The 22,744-nt window shown below is 38.3% G+C and overlaps 1 protein-coding gene across 2 annotated transcripts in view; it reads left to right on the forward strand.

Annotated features, from left to right (window-relative positions):
• The first annotated feature begins 1,853 nt into the window (after positions 1–1,853).
• The window catches only part of LOC121328069 (exportin-4), a 46,458-nt gene continuing 25,567 nt past the window's right edge, over positions 1,854–22,744 (forward strand). The window contains exons 1-7 of one of the 2 annotated variants that reach the window (XM_041272548.1): positions 1,854–1,937; positions 6,715–6,820; positions 8,630–8,771; positions 12,600–12,738; positions 17,778–17,894; positions 18,404–18,557; positions 22,330–22,442. In XM_041272548.1, coding sequence (XP_041128482.1) covers positions 1,872–1,937; positions 6,715–6,820; positions 8,630–8,771; positions 12,600–12,738; positions 17,778–17,894; positions 18,404–18,557; positions 22,330–22,442 — 837 coding nt within the window. In that variant the 5' untranslated portion in view covers positions 1,854–1,871. Of the gene's footprint in view, positions 1,938–6,714; positions 6,821–8,629; positions 8,772–12,599; positions 12,739–17,777; positions 17,895–18,403; positions 18,558–22,329; positions 22,443–22,744 lie in introns of those variants that run through there. The other variant, XM_041272547.1, reaches the window with a different exon arrangement.

Genomic DNA, 22,744 nt, shown 5'->3' on the forward strand with positions numbered 1-22,744 from the left:
TCTGAACCATATGTCTGGTGTGCATCATATTTTTTGACTTTCATACCTGTTTTTCTTTCAGTTATGTTCATGAACACGATACAAAGAATTATCTAAAAACTATGTGACAACTCGTACACATCCTAGTCTACCACTTCTCTTCTTGCTGTGGGCAAAGTAGGAAAAACTGGGAGAAAAGTAAACCTAGTCTTATAAAAATTGACCGGTATTTTTGCAGTTTTCCCATGGTTATACTAGACATTTCCCATAGTTTACCCTGGTTTGCTTTGTCTCATAATATGCTTTACCATTCCTCTCTGGGCTTTATAATGCTTACCTATGCTTTGCATGCTTTCGCTATGCTTTATTATTATGTTTTACTATAATGAGAGTGCACTCACATTGTATGTTGCCCACATGCAGATATGTGTTTACCGATATTACCTTTTGTAAACTTGGATCTAAAATCTGTACCGCTGCGTGGCGTTGTGGTCAGGGAAAAACAAGCAGAGTGAAGCGGCTGTGCATTCAAACACTGTGACGGTGCATCCAGTCTGGAATATTGAGGCTGCTGTTGTTCGCTTTCACCTACAGCAACACCAGCCTGCAGGGGCTGCCACAAAAAGTCCCCATAGACTAATGTTGGTGCATCTGCACCGGCGGTGACCTCTTGGCAGGGGATTCCAGGGGTTCAAGGAGAGTAAGTAATGGGGTTCTGAATGTCATAGTGTTTTATGTCTCCACGCATTGCTACAACTGCTTAAATAATGTACATCATTTTTCTCTTTTCGTTGTTAACATCCTGACAACTTTTTGCACTTATAACTTTAAAGTCTGTTTCAAAGCTCTTTTTAAAATGGCCGCTCTAGTGCACTGGGGTTGAGATCTGTCCTTTAAATCAATGCAAAAAAAAAAACAAACATAACTGCTCTGGCTTTTCTGTTCCATATCCCATCATGGATTGTTATTGCTGTGTTACCTGTTTGACAATGTGGGCAATAATCCTTACATTATCAGTGCACTAGAGTGGGCATTTCGAAAAGAGCTTTGAATTCACAAGCTGACAGCTACCCTTACTACAGTAGCTCAGTAAAATTATTCCAGATTGACCCCACCTTGTAAGTCAATTCACTACATAGGTCTGAAAGAAACACATGCACCATTATACTTTTTAAACATTAGATTTGATTACGTTAGGTTAAACACATTTCTGTTTGCAAGAAATTGACATCCCCTTTATATAAAAAAAAAAGATTCCTGTAGTACTGTTACATATGATTGTGTAGTAGTTTGGCTTGAAATGATGTATGACTCTATTAATCCTGTATTGTACTAGGAAATCTGACACCAGAAATACACAGCTCACCTATACGCACCGAAATTATTAGCATTATTATCATTAAAGCAAAACTGAATTGAGCAAACAAGCGAAACCTGCTATTACATTGTTACCAAGGCTCCAAGTGGAACCAAAACTATAGTTGTTTATGTAAAATTGACATTTGTTTTGTGGTGTGTGTGTGTGTCTATATATATATATATATATATATATATATATATATATATATATATATATATATATATATATATATATATATGGACGCTCGAGTATATCATTCCCAGTAATAGAGACTGAATGATGTAATATTATATTTAATACGTCTGTCCTGATCATTTTTATTTTACAAAAGTGCGATTTAATTACAGGAGTAAAAGCATTTTGCTTGATAGATACTGTCAATTTACTCAAAGGCACCAGGCCTCAATAGAGCATGACACAATGTCAAATAATGTGGTAAAACAAACTGCTGAACACCGCTGCCTCCGGCACTGCTACATGAATGCGGCTTTATCCCACAATGCAGCGCCTGGTGCGTCATTGAAGGGAGACCATGATGGCTGCTGTGGGCGCTGCAGAAGTGATTACACAGCTGGAGAGCGCTGCCAAAGTTTTAATGGTAAGAAACAGAGCGCAGTTTGTATTTACATTCCATTCAACTTTCGTTACCCTTCGCGGAAATACAGAGTAGTAATACAGTGGGGTTCCGCGGCTGCTGTTTTCGTTTATTTTGGTAAGAATAGACTGTGCGTTGTGCAGTACCTCTCTCTGTCTACAGCCGCAGACCCTCATCCAACCGTGCCACTCAGACTACAGCCTGCGTTTGTTTCCATTACCTTCTGAAAATGTGCAGGTCCAACGTGCCTTTATCTAGCAGCGGCTACAAAATCAAGCCCAGGTGCAATCTGTGTAGTGATAGTAACTATACATCGTCAACAGTGCAGTTTCTCAGAGGAATCACTTCATTTTAATTAGGATCATCTTTTTTTTAATGAAAAGTATGTCTCCATATGAACAACAAACACATTTTACGGTTATGATACACAGGTCTTCCCATAATTATTAATGTAGAGGTTAGCCTAATGTTTAAAATACTTAGTTTCGAGGTAGAATGCGTGCTGTGGTCGCAGTACTTCATCCACTCGCTTGCACATAATTCTCTGACTCTTCTGAACTGAATGCGGGTGCTGGTTAATTCCGTCACAACTGCACGGTGTTGACTATTAGTTATACAGCCATGTTTATAAATATGTGAAGTCTGTTAGTTTATTTGCGTATAACTGAACGACAACGTTTGATATATAGTAGTAGACGCTAACTTTTTCTTTTGTTTCTATTGTGCACAACACTAGGCAGGGGTGAAATTCTCAACAAAAAAGTGTAGGTACTCATAAATGCGGAGCCGGGTGGAACAGACCTGTGGTTATCAGTACACGATACATTTTATATACGAAATAAGCTTTCAAAAATAACTGATAAAATGTAACCAATTCACAATAAACAAAGAAGCTGAAAATACTGAAAGCTTTGTACCCTTGTCATGTATCACTGTAATAGAACTCTTCTTAAATACCGTATTACTTTAAATTACCGCGGCTCTTGAATATGCGCGGCGCTCTGATAAGATTGTAATAGGCGCCGCCCTCAAATAAACGCCGTGCTCAATAATGAAACATGTCCATTTTTTCCCTACCCCAGCTCAAGTAAATGCAGCACTTATAAAGAAACTTATACACAACACAGTATGGCAAAACATTACAAATTACGCAGCTAAAACAAAGTGCTGATACTATATGTAACATTTATCTTGAAAGCCAGTCCTGTGTTTGGAAAGTGTGAAGTCGGTTAGTTAGTTAGTTTTGAAGAGAAATTCTTGTGATCAGGAGGCTTGTCCTTTTTACCGCTTGGGCCTATATGCTCGGCTGGACAGGCGTCATATTTAATTTTTTTTTTTTTTCATTTTGAATCTAGAGTTAAACAAAATTCAAATTTCAAACTTGAATCGACTTTTATCTCAAAAACAGTTTGAGCTTGAGACTATTGGACATGATGATTCCAAAAATGGTGAACGCTTTGCCCCTTAATGAAGTTTTTGACCTTTGACTTTGGGGTGAAACGCCCAAAATACAAATCTGAAACATTCCCATGTGAAACTCAGTGCCTCTCATCTACATCAAGGTACCTTAAAAGACTTTGAATACGTCGATTTTTTTTTTTTTTAGGCGTTTTTGCAGGGGCCTTAAAAGGCGTAAGCGACTAGTGCACCAGCCTGTCTAATATTAAACTACTGTATCAGCGCCACAAAGAGATTACTACAGCCACGGTTATATCTTGTGCAAACTTAACTGTCAACAACCTGATTTATTTGTTCAGAATCTACAGCATTCAGATTGTGTTGCTAGGTAGAAACAGAAAAACACTGTTCATATTTAGAGGTTTTAATTTCTTACTTTCAATAGCCTTGGTCATTTGGAATGTTAAATGCAAGCTTTTCAGACTCTTGTCTGACCTCCTGTTGAAAACGTCACAGCTATACTGCTTCACTTGGTGTTAACACAATAACTGTCGGTATCTATGAATTTCCTTATTCTCACCCTCCCAAGTCATTGGTTTGTCAACATTCAAACTGAACCCGCCCCTGGGATCTGTACCAAACAGCTATTGGTTAGAAGGCTGAGTAGTAAGCTTTTCAAGTCTTCTGCTTGTTGTAACTGCGATACTATAATAGTGCAGGTGACTTTGAGACTGGATAAAGTAGGACAGTCAGGGGAAAAAGAAAAGAAAATGCTTCTCCACAGGTTTGAAATTGCTTGTTGTTGAATTTGCCAAAATACTTGTTAATCGCAATGCTGAAAAAACAGTACCTGACTGAAGAGGAAACAAAGAAACAAAATGTCCAAAGAAAAACAAGCTGATAGGAGGAAAGTGTTTATGGCCCAATGTAGAAAACTTTTGGTTTGAATGGAGTACTTTGAATGACTTTAATACATACTGTAACTTGTTCTACATGTCTGTGCAATGCACTGGAACACTTGTAAGTGTGTGGTTCTGATTTAACAATACAGAATGAATGTATTGTATTTACTTCAGCCAGTACAAACATGCCAAGGCTCCAGCAAGTCAGTATAAAAGAACACCGTACACTGTAATGAAAAAAAGCAAAGCTTGAATGTAACACAGTGTTATTTACAACCAACACAACCCACTGCTTCTGGTAAATCAATCCCGTCACAATCAAATCAAACCGATTACAGATATTCAGTACCCAGTACTAACTGCTGTGCTATTTTTACGTTGTTTTTAGCATGTGATTCAATTACTTATAAACGGCACATCGTACAGTTTTCTTAAGTTTGGTACACCAGCGATATTTCACTCTTTTTAAACATGTAGCTCATCTAAATCCATGTCTGAGACAGACAAGAATGATTTTGGATTGCTTTCTTCATCAGAATGAATTTCTGAAACCACCTCGGTGACAATCTTTTATCCAGAAGTACAAGAGTCATGGTACTGGCACAACACTCCCTCGGTCTGGAAGAAAGAATGTTCTTTCACCAAGAACAGTTGTTTGTGAGGAGGGTTAATGACACTGTCGGTCACATACCTGAAAACACAAGACAGCTGAGGTGCATTTCCAACATGAATCTGAGGCACTGATCAGGCCTTTCGGAATCATGTTAGAGGTACCCGAGAATACTAATGACAAGTGATTGATTAACATGCTGTCATAGTCAGAGATCAGAGAAAGTAATTCTACATAATAACCTCTGTTTGAGGAATTGTTGCTTTTATCATGCCCTCTGAAAGCCAGTTCTTGCTTGTAAGGTAAAAACAGAATCAGTCAAGCGTTTAAAAACCTCCCGATTTTTTCTTAGTTGCTCATTGCATCCCTACACTTCTGCTCATCCGGTTGAACATCAGTCCGGGTTTGTCCAGAAGTTTTGAGTGTTACAGTGGCTCGAAGGTGATTTTGGGAACGCTCATGTTTTTGTGCTGACTTCGATAGACATCCTAGATTGCTGTAACCAGTGCTGTTCCATATCGCCTTTTCTGCACTGAACAAAATACAGTTTCAGCAGTAATTGACAGCTAACAGCAAGCCACGAATGTCTTTCATAATTTGAATTTTGGAAGTGGTGAGTATATCCCTTCCCTCCCTGTGTCAGTTCAAGGGTGGGGACGAGTCCAGAATAAAATGCAACAATGGTTTATTTTATTCTTGTTGCAGTAGTACAATAAAACATTTCTGAGCAGAGTTGCGTTGAAATGACAGATCATTCAATGTCAGCAAGAGACTAATAGTCACATTTAAGTTTAAATGTGTAAAAGCCACCCAGTTAAATATAGTTTACTTGAATTTTGGTGTCATGTAAGCATTACAAAAGTGTTGTTGTTTAATTGTCTGGTAAATTGTGTAAACGATCATTTCAGATATACGGAAATGCCACTTCCTAATACCTTACTACAATGTGACTTTATGAATCATATTTATTTTATGTTATACAAATACTTGCAAGTCAGGTTTTAGTTGCAATAGGCTAGAAGTCGGACAATCTGACAGATTTTGAGACCAGTAATCTGTTTCAAGTGACACTTCAGTTTTTTGTAAAATAAAGAAATTATAAGGGTTGATACTGTATTGAGGAAGTCGTGGATCAAACCAGACTTGTGAACACTTTGAAGGCTTGTCATGTTGAATCGGTGCCATCCTGGATGCCTGTTGTGGCCTTACTCTACCTTACACACTGGTGACAGTGTTAAGACAAGTGTTTACATTGTTTGAGTCCAAACCCTATTGAGCCAAGAAAGTAAAAATGTGCAAACCATTTTTTTTCTATTACAGTTAAAATATAGTCTGTTTATCAACAAGTTAATGAATAGTTTTGAGATCTCATACATTCCAGTACAGGTGCCCTTGGAAATAGGTCGTCTCGGTTTTGGAACTCATTTGTTAGACAGCAGTATTGATTTATCTTTACTGTTAACAGGCTCCATTGGTTACCGACAGGTTGGGTTGTTGCTGTGATTTAACCCACTAGAGGGCAGCCTTTATTTAATCAAAATGCCCTGCAAGAGATTTGTTCTGATGGCCTTTTTGCTTTGCGCTTGTTTTTCTCCTAGTACTACTATTCAAAATCAAAAAATTAAATACAATCAACTAAATCTATGTTAATAAAAATGTACCATAATAGATGGCAATTTAAATGTGAACTGTAGTGGCCCATACCAGCATAAAACAGACACAATTGCTGGTGTATAAACCCACCTACAGTTTCCTTTTCTTTTCATAACCTGTTGATGCAGTACAAGAACATTGTGACGTGGTTTTGCATGTGTCCGTATGTTTTCAAAAGCACTGATTTTCTCCTGTCTCTCCTCTGTTTCTCTCAAAGGCACCACCATCTATGGTCAGTAGTGAGCAGCGTCAGCATGCAGAGCACATATTCCTGTCTTTCAGAAAATCCAAATCCCCATTTGCTGTATGCAAACACATTTTAGGTAAGTTGTCATTGCACTTAAGCTTTGCGCTGTTCTGTCTCTGCTCCACTAGCACAGTCACAGCAGTGCTCCTTAAAAAGCAATGGAGGTGTTCACTGATTTATTTTGTGCCAATTCCAGCTACAATGGATTAAACCAATCTTGATTCAGTAGCTCCTGTGGGTCTTATTCAGCTCCACAGTTGGTAGTGTTAGTGTATGTGTGGATGGGGGCATTATAAAACACCCACTGAACATACATAAATGCTCAAAGCATATTTTTATGATCTGCAAAGGTCATGTGGATATCTGTTTGGTAATGTTTGATAGTTCATGTAAAGCAAGGATGTTTACTGTGTGTACATTTTCATGTGGGGAGTCATATTGTGAAAATAAATACATCCAGTGTTAGAAGTGTTTCAGTGATGACATGAAGACATTGATAAACCCTTTTTATTTTATTTTATTGTCCTTTCTTTTACCACTTCAACGTTATGAATGAGTGTTTTAAAGGTATGGGTGCACAAGACTTGATTTCTGGAGTCTTGTTGGTCATATATATGTATGTAAGCAAAGCTAATTTACTTGGGAACTATGAAAGATAAATGTTTCCTTTTTGTGAAAAAAATGTGTTTATTCCTGTGTGGTCTCACAGACCCCCTAGACAGGTAGACCCTAAGCTTGTTTGTTCACAACAACTGACTTAAACCCCAAAGGAATATGTAAAATAAGAGGCTAGTTTACACCTTGTTAGTACAAAGACTGCCCCGATGTGGCTGCAGTATATAATAAGAACAAAATTGTAGAAGTCTTTTTCATTTACTTGTAGAATAGTGGGAAACATATTTTAAAGTATTGTATTAAGTTTATTTTACTGTTATTACATATCCTGCCATTGACTGTTTTATAGTTACTGATGAGTTTTCAGGCTGCATCCAGGCAGTTTTCAGAGATCTGTAGCTACCTGAATGTACAGTTGCTGACATAATTATTGGCACCCTATGCTTATAGTACCATAATGGGACAAGCATAGTAAACTTTAACTACTTTGCATTTTGTTTTATTTAAAAGTATAGAATTTCTAGGAATAACAAATCTGTATCAAACAAACTTATTTCATTTAAAGCATTTGTTCATGGGAAGTATTGCTTTAGTATTTTGTTTCCTCTTTTGCTTTTATTATGGCTTTCAGGTGTTTCTGATTTATTTATTTATTTATTTTTTAATTAATGTAGTGAGCCCAATTATTTTACCCTGGAATGTCCAATAATATTCCCCCCTCACCGCAGCAATTCCCCACAGAGCTCAAGAGATTCGAAGGTTCATTGGGTGAACTCCCTATCCCACGACCAAGTTTGTCTCCTGATTGCAAACGCTTTTCTGTTCCTTGTTCTGTCTTAATTCAACATCGTTCTCTGAAATTAAAGTGTATTTAGTGTTGTAGACGTTTACTGTATGGACATGTACTATTGTACTACTTTTGAAAGTTTACAAGAATAAAATTCAGTGAAATATATATTTTCTTTGAAATTCTATTCCACTCTGTTATTGTGACATGAATACAACTTTACAATTATCTAAAAGAAAAAGTATCACTTCTAGATCTAGATCATTTATATCGGCATTTTCTGTTCATCCTGCATATAAACGCTATAGGTGTTCCCTGTATGTAACTTCTAAAACTATACCTGTAAACAAACTAGACTGTGGAATAATTGTTCTCTGAAGTTTTCCCTTGCATTTTAGCTTGATGCATGGGTGATGCCAATTTTAGAAAGAGTAAATAGACACTAAACCTTTTATTTTTTGTAATCTTTTTTCCTCTCCACAGAAACTAGCAAGGTGGACTATGTCCTTTTCCAAGCCGCCACAGCCATAATGGAAGCCGTTGTCCGGGAATGGATCCTTTTAGAGAAGAGTAGCATTGAATCTCTGCGAACGTTCCTTTTAACCTACGTCTTGCAGAGGCCGAAGTAAGTAGATTACTACAAGAAGCCTCTGTTGTTAGGATTTGGTACAGGTGATCAGAACTGAAAAATGGTGGGTGAACAGAACACTTCTCAAGAGGGACCAGTGGGTGCATTTGTTACAACTTCAACTGTATTTTGACGCCTATATTATTTCTAGCTGTGTTCTGGACAAGATGCAGAGACCTGAAGCAGTAACATTCTATATATATATATATATATATATATATATATATATATATATATATACACACACACACACACACACACACACACACACACACACACACACACACACACACACATATTTACCAATGGAAAGAGGCATTTAAAAAATGTAATACATACATACTAGAAGATATTTGCGTGTAGCTATGTAGTTCAGTGAATGAGGTAGCTGAGCGAGCGAGCAAGCATGTAAATGGGTGACCGCTAAACACAAAAAAAATTGTGAATGAGATTTTTTTTTTTTTTTTTTTTTTGTAACGACAGAACAAATAATGCATCGGAGCACAGAAGTTTATCAGCTTAGAGTCTTTCTTTTAAATACAGACTGTATTCATGACATTTACATTTAAGTAGATGAATTTGTACCCCTTATACAGGATTAAAAAACTAATAATCAAGGCAACATCATTGGTGCGTCAGTCCTCTCAACCAAAAAAGAACCTGAAAGGGAGAATTTAAAACATTTAGAGAGATGCGGGTATGTGACAGTGAGAGATGTTTTAGGTATTTTAGAATGACAGGTGAAAGGTTTGACGATCTTTTGAAGCTGTACGCCTTTCCAAAAAAGATGCAAGATTGTAGATAACGTAATTCCGACTTGTCGCACAGGGTCAAAGACCCTCGATTCCAACCAGAAATTTAATTATGGGTTATATAACCACTGCATGTTGAATGTGTTGCCATTGACCTATCTGATGTGGCTGCCATATCAAGGGCTACTGATTTTCTGCACATTGAATTGGGCATTGGGAACGGAATTGACCATTTTGGGAGTAGAATTTTGCAGTGCTATCTTTTTTTTCTCCTCCCAATCCAGTTTTTTTTTTTTTGCACTACACCCAGCCAAGCTGAGTTTATTCATCATGTCACTTCACTTGCGTGTCTCTGCTGAAACTCAACATGACGGCTGCACCAACGAACAATAAAATATGCAATGTTTCAGCAAAAGACAGCTAAAACATTTTCTGAGTGTCTGTATAAGAATGATGGGATACTAGTCTTCAAGTTTTGCTGTCTGACAGGATGACGTCACTGGTCAGGCTATAGTAACCAGGAAGTAGACCCAGAAAAAAGCTGCAAGTTTGAATGAGGTATAAACACTAACAAAACCACACTGGTCAAAATAAAAGGCACGAGGGCCAAAACAAAAGGTTTGTCAAACTCACGAAAACAAACAAACAAACAGCACAGACTACGGACTGCAAACCTTCACTATGAGCACGACATTAATTCCCAACACTAACTATTTCACCACCCGTGATCACTTTATTTATACACCTGTTGCTGGTGTATATTGATGGCTCCAGCCACATTCCCACGTGTGTTTGCAGGGAAGATTTTAACTCCCTGCCACCCAATATCCCCAACATATAATCAACTGTACTACGGCAGAGCTTTTGCCCTGCCACACTGCCATTCGATTGGTCATGTACGAGTCAATACTATTAAAGGTTTTATTGCCAGTATAAACATGTAGAGAACAAGAAAGCAACAAGATAGCAAAGCACTGCATTTTTCTATGCTGAAAAACTTAGACCTAAGATATTATGTCAAGGAGGAGCTTTCCTGAAGTAAGCTAAATTAATTGCATATTTCGTTCTTTTTTAATTCCTTTCTTTCCACTCTACCTGCATTTAATAAAGGTATAATAAACAGTGTTAAATCGTGACCATTTTGTAATTAAATTATATTATCTGACGATGAAGAAACAATCTCAAGGCTACTTTTCAAGCTATACATTGCTTAAAGAAAATTATTTGCTTTACTGTGTAAAGGATGTAGTCACTACACTACACACCGTTTGTTCATAAAGACGTTCTGTCTGGAGACACACCGCTTGTTAAATTTTACAAATAACAAGGCTGAATTAATGAAGAAACAATTGGGAGGATTCATTATGTGTTTACATTAAAAGGGGCGCTATTTAAATTACAATAAAGTGATACACAGCAATGAATCTGCATAGCAGCGAGTCAGTCAACACGCCTTTTTTCAATGTTTCATATTTTATCCTAGTTATTGTAATGTCAGTAAAACGCTAAACTTCATTGTGGAGTACTGTAAATAAGATTCCCTTTTAAGTACGACATGTATCCATTACATAATGGGCAATCACATAACAGGTTAATTTTGATACCTAAAAACGCTGAGACTTACCAGAGCCGTCTCGCAGTGACAGGTAACGTCATCGCGCCAGTCTCTGCAAGCAAACCAAGTGTGAAAAGGAGAGCAGGACGGGAGAGGGGAAGAGGGAATAGGCTCGACTCAGGTTCGGCTGCTGGAGCAGGGCTGAAGCGTCTTGTCTCCCGCAGAAAGCCGCAGCTCCTTTCGCAGGAAAGAAGTAAATACATTAGGAAAGATAACCACGTAATAGGAATGATGTTTATTTAGTTATAAAACGAATGCTGAATAAGTTGTCTGTGTTATAAAGTGCCAGCGCAGCTTTTCTTCAGTTCAGATACTCTATCAAAAGGGAGAGACAGAAACGGAAGTTACACTGAGAAGTTGTTTACAGTTTGAACACCGGTACTGTATTTACTGTAGAAATATTGTATGAATCACTAGTATGGGGAACTGAGGGACATGCTTTAGGAGAGTTATATCTGAGGCGCGTTATAACCAAGAGCCTCATTGTGAGGGAGTATTGTATATATGTGTGTATTAGGGATGGGACGAATACAGTGGTTCCAAATAATTTTCCTTTAAGGTGTCACTGAACCGAAACATTTCAATTGAAAGCCGGTTAAACTTTTAAATCGCCCAATTAGATTCTGCTGTGTGTATAATCTCCAAAATGCTTTCAATTAAAAACAAACTGTCGCCTTTTAATCTGTAGAGAGGTTAGTTTCGCGTCACTGATGCAGATCCACATTATAAACACATAAGCATAACAAAGTGTTTAACGACTTCATGTAGGGTTTAAAAAAAAAAGCAAAAAACAGAACCGACATTTAATTTGAACATGCAGGTTTCTCACCAGTAATTTTTCACAGAGTGGTGGTGGGAGGGGTGTGGGGCAGAATGAAGCTAAACACTGCATATTTCACATTTAGACAGGTTCAGCTAAAAGGATGTTTTAAATTGTTTTTTGAATAATGGTTGAGCTTTCTTTGAAAGCCCTTTTAGCCAGACGCACTCAACTCCAATTGCACGCCTGTAACTCTAAATTTAAACACCTGGTAAACAACCTTTATAAATATGGCCCCTGATCTTTAAACATAGATTTACATCCTTAAAGGAGAGCTAACCAGAGTTTTAAAATCAGCTTTCTTACCTTTTGTTTACCTTTTATTAACACAACATGTATTACATCCTGAATTTAAAGTGGAAAAAACAAGAAAATCAAAAAGATCTTCAATGTATGACCAATGATAATTTATCTAGTTCTAATAGTTAATACCTTGTTAAGCACTTATGTAAACTGGGGAAATAATGTGGAGTTTAACATTTAAGATGAAATTCAATGACAATTGCAGGTAATTAAATATAATACAAGCTGGGTGGATGTACTGAAACATTATAAAAGAATACTGTTTTATTCTCTATCTTTTTAGTTTTACTGGTCCCCATTTATTTTTTCTGTTTTTTGTTATTTTTTTTTTTCAGCCTTCAGAAATATGTGAGGGAGCAGATTTTACTAGCGGTAGCAGTTATTGTAAAGCGTGGATCATTAGACAAATCCATTGACTGCAAGGGCATTTTCCATGAAGTCAGTCAGTTAATAAGCAGTGGAAACCCAACAGTGGTAAGTAATCAGTGATTATTCATTTGGTGATCGACAGGCACACATCAATTATGGCTTATGTATACAAATGCAAACCATAAAATAAACCAAAAATATACCAAGTTGGAATCATAAACCTACCTATGTATATATTTTTAAACGGTAATACTAATCACATTGGTGTGTTTTAGCTGCAACTTGTCCATGTTTCCATTGCTTACGTATCTGTTCCATTTAAAACATTCACTTTTTCCAGTGCATTTTCTTAGATCACAGGCTAACACTGTGTGCCTTCAATCCCTTACTCAAACTACTATCCACTGAATGTTTTTATTCTTCTACCATTTAAATAACTAGAGAGGTTCTCTTTCAAGTACAAAATGTAATCATTACCGAATGGGTATTTACCTCTTAAAGACCTGAATCCTGAAAATTGTATACCAAAGCTGCTCACTGAACCTGTGGCAGTCATGACCTGATCGGAGAGCCTTTTTCAGATAAGTACTTTTTTTCTTCTATCGGTATATATTTTGCCTACCGCCTCTCCCATATCACCCCGTTCACCCAGATTTTCTATATGAAGACCAGTCTTCCTGGGACCAGTCGGACCGGAACAGCTCCTGCTGTTTCCCGTTCGATGGACGCCGTATATATAGGATGCATGATGCAGAAAAGCTCTTCATCGGGGTGATGAACTGGGCGGCTGACTTCCTCTCAAGGAGAGCACCCAGCAGCTCAGTGTGATGGCTTCACCATGAGGTTTGGGAGAGCAGATATAGATTTATTTGCCTCCCAGGAATCAACCAACTGTTCCCTCTGTTTCTCTATACTGGGAGGTGGGGATACTGCTGGAAATAGATGCCTTGGCACATCAGTGGCCAAGGCGTCTATTATACGTCTGCTCACCGCTCGCCCTGCTCCCACTGTGTCTAGAGAAAATCAGGCAGGGCTGGGCCAAGGTGCTGCTAGTAGCACCATATTGGCTCAGGAGACTCACTCATGCAGCTTCTGAGTGGCGAGCCGCGGAGACTGCTGACGCGCCACAAGCTGCTTAGTCAGGCACGGAGGTCCTTAAGGCATCCCGACCCATCGAGCCTGCAGCTCTGGGTCTGGCCCCTGAACAGTTGCATTTGAGCCGTCTGGGTTTGTCTAGCACCGTTATTGACACCCTACAAAATGTCAGAGCAGCGTCCACCTGTTCGTCTTCTTGGAAGTGGGGCGTCTTTCAGTCATGGTGTCTGCTTCTAGGGTTCGACCCCATGACAGTCAGTGCCGCTTAACTGGGACATCTCGGGAGGAGTAAAAATATCCCGAATAAGCGCCTGTCCCAATTAATTGAGGGGCATTTGAGACAACCTTAGTCGCACTTTTTTTGTTGTTTTTAAATGAAAAGTAATACAATCACAAATACATCATTTAAAATGTGACTCAATTTTTGTTTTTAAACAAGATTAATTGTTGTTTATTTCTACATGAAATGAAAGAATGAAATCACATCTTATCACAAGGCGAATCACATGCAATGTTGACAGGCCAACTTTCTTTGCAACAGTAGCCTGAGAAACCACAGGAGACTCCAGCTCCTTCAAGAGTTCAACGTGGTTTACGTAGTTTACACAAGTCACAGCTTAATCACGTACTCACTGGCACTGTGCTACGTGAACATGTCTTGCTCTGAAATGCGTTCTCTGTTCATCATTAAAAACAAATGCTGTATCCCAATTAAACAACATAAATAGCATTGGGAAGAACCGTCTCCTGGAATTGTATACCATTTAAGCATAATCTTAAAATTGCCCTCCACATTTAAAGGTTTATCTGGCAGCTGTTTCAGCTTGCCATGTTAAGATTGACTCGTCTTCCCAGGAGCTCCTGGCAAGGCAATTTCTGAAAGGGGCTTGGTGGCTTTCGCTGCCTATGAAAGACATTGTTCCTAATGAAGCCTTCATCTGAACCCCTACATTCAGCTGAACTGTAATTGTTAGCATTTAAAAGGGCTTTCTTGCTTGCCATTACCTCTGCAAAGCAGATGACTGAGATGCAGGCATTCTCTATACCGAAGACATGCTTAATTTTTACAGAGGACAGGACAAAGGTGACGCTCCATAACCTGCATTTTTGACGAAGACTATCTCGTCGTTCCATGTCAGCCAGCCTGTGGAATTGGAGGCTTTTCATCCACCTCCTTTCCAGTCTGACAGAGCGGCAGCTTCTTACGCTCTGCCCATTTTGGGCCCAGGCATACTGTGTTGATGGGACGAGAATTGTTCTGCTATAGTCCCATAGTCGAGCTCTGTGTAAGCAACGGTTGTCCAAGTGGGTAGCAGATAGTCAGGACTGCCTATGAGCGAGCCAACTTGCCCCCTCCAGAGAAGCTCACTTCTCTCAGTTTTTTAAGCCTAGCTAATTACTGGGGTTCCGAAGCATTCCGATCGTTCAACAATCTTGCCCTAGCAACGGCTTGAATATACTGACCCATTCGGTAATGGTTACATTTCGTACCCTGGTTCCATGAAATAGAAATGTAACCATTAACCTTCAAGGTCGCTGTGTCCATGATTGCAGCAGGCTTGAAGGACAAATGACGCTGAGATCTGTGAGCAGAGTCCTCACAGGGTTGGTGAGCAGCTTTGGTATACACTTTTCAGGATTTGGGTCTTTAGGAGCTAAATACCCATTCAGTAATGGTTACATTTCTATTTCAGTGAACCAGGGTTATTATAATAACGTAACATTTCAATGTCTTCAGTAAGCAAACTTTTAAGGTCAATTAAATTACATGAAGACATTTGTACAAGTCTTCTTGTACCATATATTCATTTGTTATTGCGTGAGAGTTTCATAATGAAACGAAATGTGTCAATGACATGATTTTCTTTTCAGCACATGCAGTCATCATATCTGTGCTCTGCAGAGAGGTGAACAAACGCAGAGATTCAGGCATTTCAACATAAGTGCCAGCTTGTCTGTGTGGTTAAGCGTTTACACACACACAGGCCGACCATGTACAAACGAAAAGTTAATGTCAAATATCCCTCATCTGATTGTCAGATGAAAGGTTCATCTGATGAATAAACTGCACAATTTTCAGCTGTTGCATGTACCAGGGTATAAATAGCATAGCATCGTCCATGCTTTAATCTGTGGTGTGTTGGAGATAGTGGGCATATTTCCCTTTAACCCATGGACACTTGCCAGTAAGAATGACCGTTTAAAATCCGAGACCCTGTGTTCACCCCTGGCACCAAGCAGACTAGGACTTCAGCCAGCCTCTTTGAAGTCAAAACCGTGTACAGGCCCTTGAGCGAAAAGCATCCTCCCTTGCAGAGCAAGGAGGGAGCTACTGTGTTTGGTGTGACCTCTGTTTCTCATTGATATAAATATATTTTTGTCACTAACCTGTGAAATACCTGTGAAGACAAAGGTTTATAAGATGGGAGTTTTGTTAGTGATGGCTGAAAATGAAAAAATTACTAGTTGTATCAAAAGTAATGTAACTACCGTAAGATATATTTGCAGAAATTATCTTGTATTGCCACTTTTTTAAAAATGTTTTTTAAATAAAGGTACTCTATGTTAAGTCGATGCAGAGTAGAGCGTGACATTGACAGGATCCACGGTGTGGGAATGCATTTCTCTTTAGGTTTGCGGGAATGGATGGATATGGAAATTAAACAGGTGGGACCGGGAACGAATGGGAGTGGAGCTGAAGGCTGCAGGAATGGGTGGGAGCAACACTGAAAGCTGTGGGAAGAGCAGTACCAAACTTTAGTTTGTCAGATGAGATGCAAGAACTTTAGATGTTGTAATATTAAACCAATCAATATGAAATGTGCAGAATTGAACCAATCAAATGCATACTCAGACTTGTGGGTATCCGTGTATTTACCAAGACAGACACTATAACCCTCATATCAACGACACTCATTTTAATTGACACGCCCCTTTAGTGATATCACTAGCCCACCCATTCAATTCAACCTTGCTTGCTTGCTTTAAGACCATTATAAAAAACTAAAAGATCTAAACTAAATTTTAAATATGTAATCTCTGCAAATAATTGGATTAAATAAACTTATTGGGAGTTCATGTTGGAGTGAAACTCAGACTGTGGCCCTCTTTTTTTTTTTTCCTGTTATCAACACGCTGTGCATAATAAAACGGTTGAAGTAGGTTTGTGTAGTTCTTCTTGTTCTTGAACTGGGTAATATGGCAGTAGTGAATAGAATTTAAAAAATTCAACTGGGAACAGGATGAGGGGCCCCCAAAAATATAATTTATAATACAATATCTAAAAATGAATAAGTAGTGTGTGACTGTATGGATCGGAACAGGGCTGTTTTACCTAGCTGTAGTTTGTTGGAGGAACAGGGACTGCCTGTCATCATTTGACATTAATGTTAATCGAGTGTGGTGGTAGTAAAACAGTAAAGGGAAGCAAATGAATATGCAAAGAGGGGCACCTATTAAACTTAAACTAGCCCTGCATACAGTGAGAGGTTAAAATAAATCAGTCTCTCCTCTTTTTCTTAAATATCATGTGACGGAATGGGACAGGAGATTTTTTGACAAGACTAGATGAGACAGGAATGGAATTTTTTATGGACGGAACAGTACGGGATAGGAAAGATTCTTGTGGGAACAAATTTAATTAAAAGTTTTTTCATGGGATGGGACAGGACAGTTTAATTTCAGTATCACTCTAATGCTGAGTAGGAGAAATCAGTATCACACATTTGGAAAAAAAAACTGTGGCAAAGATAATTTCTGCAAATATACCCTATGATAGTTGTTTCGTTTCTGACAGAATTCCTTTCTTCTAGACCCTTGGCCTTTGCAATTTTAAATTATTTTCCACACCTATGAATAAAATAGTGTATGCACTAGCCTGCTAACGCCACCTGGCTATTCTATTTATCTTACAGCATTAGTTTCCTATGCGAATACTGGAGGAAAAATAAACACTACTGTCAGTATATTTATGAATGCTTGGAAACTAGTGCTCACTTGCGCAGTGCTTTTGTGAACTCAACCGTTGTTCTTGTCTTTCAATTTTACAGCAGACACTGGCCTGCTCCATTCTCACAGCACTGTTGAGTGAATTTTCCAGCTCCAGTAAAACCAGCAATATTGGACTTAGCATGGAATTCCATGGTAGCTGTAAACGTCTGTTTCAGGTAAGTCACTTCCTTTCTGCATACAATTATAGAGGAGCAGTGACAGCTGTTGGACCATCGTGGAGTCGTATTAGAAATCAATTTTATTGGACGTGAGAAGCGGGGTCTGGTAGACATCAGTCGTTTTTAACCCTGGTCTTTATAAGTAAAGCATACCCATGTGCAATAGAGTGCCTGGTTGAATTAGCGCCCTACAGCAGATATTTCAACAAACTGAGGAAGGTGCTTGAAATGTGATAGTCCTGTTCATGGTTTACTCTTAAACTTTATATAAAGATAACCGCATGACAGAGGTGCACAAAATGTGAAGGTCTGGAGTCCTACAGGGTTTAGATATATATATATATATATATATATTATATAGTAATCTATATATAGAGAAAGATCCATCTCTCTCTCTCTCTCTCTCTCATATATATATAAAGTATAATATTAGATGGCTGCCCTTTCACCTTATATGAAGTAAGTTCTGAAGTTTAGAATGAGAAACGTATTTGTTTTCATGGCAGGAAGACGACCTGCGGCAGATTTTCTTGCTCACAGTGGAAGTTCTGCAGGAGTTTAGTCGGAGAGAAAACATGAACGCTCAGATGTCCTCGGTGTTTCAGCGGTACCTTGCACTTGCCAGCCAGGTCCTGAGCTGGAACTTCCTTCCACCTAACTATATCCTTCTCTTAGAATATTATGTGCCTCAGATTTTAAAGCCAGCTGAAGGTGAAGTTCAAAGACACACCGGAGCTGCACATTTACATTTTAATACAGTTGTGATAACTATGTGGTCTTTGTTCTAACTTTTCTACATGATGTGATCATATAAGAAGTTGCTTACCCAGGAGGACTTGCTTTGATTGTTTTGGTGTATTGTCCTCCATGATTGAGCACCATTGACATTTGTATACTGTATTTAAACTGCTGATGCGCAGAGGCACACTTTTATTAATTGTAATCATATCGGTCCGCTTTTAAGAATCAACTGCTTATAAGAATCAAATCATCCGAGATTGATGTGATTCTTATTTACACACAAGTAAGACTAAAGTAAAATACCTAGCATCTTAAATATAATAAACATGAACTCGTGCCATGCAGCACTTATATAAAGGAAAGAGGGCAATAATACTTTTAATATTTTTAAGTAACATTATCAACAACGTTGAAATATAATCCCAATGGAACCCTCACTTTTGTAATCAATTAAAAAAATTCTAATAGATCAGAATGATAATAATCGAATGACCGTAAGTTACGTTTTAAACATCCTGTCTAGTCTCTCTACTGTTTTTTGGTTCACCCTGCCATGCTGTATGACAATATGAAGACATCATGAATCTAGAAAAACAATCTTCCATTCTGGGTGCCAGAAGTCGTTGGAAACGCAGCCAATGCTTTCTAAGGGAACAAAACAATGTTCTTTGGGAAGGGAGCACAGAACGTACCCAGCGGGTCAGGTACCATTTGTTTACATGTCCTGCAGTGAACTATGAGAAAATGTGATTACTCAGAGTTTTACTTTACGTTTTATGCTGTAATTTGCCCAGCTGGGTACCAATGTAAGGACTTGTATGTAATTCTGCTGTTGCTTACAGTTTACAATCACACTGGTGAACTGTTGTTAGTTCACATGACATTTTGAAATGCAGTAGCAGGTTTGCTGAGCAGATAACAATAACATAATTCCTATTTTGCACAAAGAACGTTGGCTGCTTGGTTGTGGTATGTTGGCTTCATGCAGTGTTTTTCAGGTTGCTTTATATACAGTGGGATTACCATACTTGTTTGCCAGAAAACATAAATCAGATGAAGAGAATGGTGGATTGTTCGAGAGCTCTTGTCTTTCCACTGACCTGAGTATTTTTTTATTATTATTTAAGAAGTTGTTGTTGATAGGGCAGTCTAAGTAGGTTTAAGTGATTAATATGCTAAGCATATGTCCACTTGTGCTGGTATTTATTCTTCCCGCTGTCACACTTCACACTTGTTCATATATCTGGAGAACCGCATATCCAGTTGTCATTTAACTTGGTGTGATAAGGGCTGTGGGTAATCCCCTGACATGGAGAAGCAGCACTCAAAAAGCTGTGGGCTGATACCACCAATGGTAGGAACCGAGCGACAATACATGGTGGTGTGAATTGAACAGAAATACAAAAAGGGAAAAAAACCCTCTGCAAAAGCAACAAAAAATAAGAGGCTTCATGAATACGGTGTGACACACACCCTCTTATACTAATCCCTGTCCCTTACAGGAAAAAATGATAAATAAATAAACCTTGGTCTCAGTTCCATACTCGATGGCCAGAGGTTTGGTTGCTTTTGGTTTTGTGCCAGTAAACAATACGGTGTGATGTTCTCCGTAGCAGCTTTCTTTTATAGCGAGAGGCTCCGGCTGGACACGCCTACTAGCCGGTCAAGGAACCGCAGCCAATCAGTCCTACGGTCCAGCTGGTTAGGGTGTCACAGGCGGAGTTTCTTCCAGTAATTGTGTGCAGTCCCTGTTGCACTTGGTATTTTAATATGATTTAGTATAAGTTTTTCAAATGAGCCTTCAAACACGAGCCCTCTACTTTAGGTCCTTATTGGTGAATTATGCTGACAAGGCGAGTCATACCGCTACACGATCAGCCAGGCAGTATTCATTAATCTGATCTAAAATGAACACTACTACATTATTATTTATTTATTATTAGACGCCCTTACCAAGGGCGACTTACAGTTGAATACAAAAAGTATGTATCAAGAATTACAGTACAATTAAGATTGGAAGTTATCCCATTAAGCAGCAAAGCCTTTGAAGCTTATTGCACAGGTAACAGATTTGCCAAAATGTGTCTACATGTCTGGTTACTAAGTGGTCTTCCAGTTTCTTTTATCAGTCTGCAATTGTATTTTTACACCTTTGTCTTCAGTCTGTTTGTGCATGAGAGAGCTAAAAAATATTTGAATTTCACTAATTTCACTGGCCTGATTTTTTTTCACTGACTTTTTTTTTTTTTCCCCTCACCAGTTTTTTTGTCCCATTTTTCAATTGTAAAAATTATGATTCATTAGTGTTTCGTTAACATTTGTGAAGGTACAGCACTATATGGCTTCCCTCTCCTACAGTACATGCTGTGCCACTGGTAGTACTACAGTCCACAAATATGATTGCTGCTTTCAGAGGAATTATTACACTTTGTGTTTATCACTTTGACCCCGTTCCACTTAGACAGACAGACACTTGAGAACATTGGGAAACCGCATAGTTGCATGAAGGAGCATTTAATTAACTTGGTTTAAAAGATGTTGTAATTTATGAAATGGTATACTTTTATAGAGTTACAAATTAGATTACTGGTACTGAGCAAGTAGATTCTTCAAATTGAAACTGTGAGGTATATTTGCCAATACAATTATTCATAAAAAAAAAAAAAATAATAATGTTGGTCATTTTCACATGGTGTGCAGCTTTTACTGGATGTGATCTTGGAATAGAGTGAAATTGACTGAAGGATTTACAACATGAACAGGGACGTTGACAAGAGCAGATTAGGTACATATAAAGTTTTGAATGTCTCAATCCAGTGTGATGTCTGATAGAACCATGCCTTCATTCTAGATTAATCCTCTGTCCCTGTAATCTGTTGGTAGGGCCCAGTTAAGCTTCTTCAGTTAGGCCCTGTATTACTACACATGGGATTTCATGGATTGATTTTTGAACCACAGATGTAATCTGAACCCTATGTGCTTGTTTCATACTTTGTTAGATATGTGTTTCACAAGTGATGCTCATTACAACTGTTTTAAACATCCCTGAGCAGTCACAGGGGCTTCTTTTTAATCAAGAGCCAGCTGCACAACATGTTGGTATGATTCATTACTGTATATATATATATATATATATATATATATATATATATATATATATATATATATATATACCAGACCATGATAAGGACACCTTTTTGAAAAATGTCAATTTAAATGAAAGTATGCATGCATGTGTGTAGAAAATGTGTTACAAGTGATTTAACTGGTGTTATATTTCTGTTTCTTAGCTTGAGCTATTTGGGAATGCTATTCACAATTGCTTTTGTAAATTTAAACCAACGCTTATGTGGGTTTGGCAAAACAAAACAAAAAGTAGCCTTTGCTTGTAAATGTTGACACCTGTTGCTCTAAGTGTGGCCACAGGCCCCTTTCCCCTTGACACACGCAGCACACTGGTTGACAAAGTGATCACAGCCTTGTGGAATGCCACATTCCTAAAGGAGTCTCCCTTCTCCAAACCCTAATACCTTTTATTCCTTGGCCTCATGCAGTCGCTATGTAGTGTATGTGGAGAGGCTTATAGTGATTTTCCATTACATTCTCTTGTGAACAGCTCCCAGCTATGACCCGGGAGTTTTTTCTTTTTTTTTTTTTTTCGTTGCTGCTGTTGACCTTGACTTTGGATTACTGGGCCGGCATTATATAGCTATGTTCGAATCCTCTCAAAATGTGATGCTAAAGCCAACAGAGTCCTGGCGGGAGACCCTACTGGACAGCAGAGTCATGGAACTCTTCTTTACAGTAAGTCACATTTCTTCTCTTGAGCTGCATTCATTCACCAGCTACACTATTTGTTAGCTGGCTTCTATATTTTGATTCAATTATTACAATTAAAGCTGGGGAAGAAGCACCTAGAAAGGTATGTGATTATTTAGTATATACAGTGATCTTAGACATTTTCTATACACTATTTACATACTGTATGTGCTGTGAGTATTATCTAATTTCCAGGTTTTTTCAAAATGTATTGCTATGTTGGTTTGTATATTTTGTGTGTTGTAAAGTTAAATCCGTGAAGAAGTAATCTTCACATGCAGGTAGTG

The sequence above is a fragment of the Polyodon spathula genome, chromosome 15 (assembly GCF_017654505.1).
Source record: "Polyodon spathula isolate WHYD16114869_AA chromosome 15, ASM1765450v1, whole genome shotgun sequence".
NCBI classification, from domain to species: Eukaryota; Metazoa; Chordata; class Actinopteri; order Acipenseriformes; family Polyodontidae; genus Polyodon; species Polyodon spathula.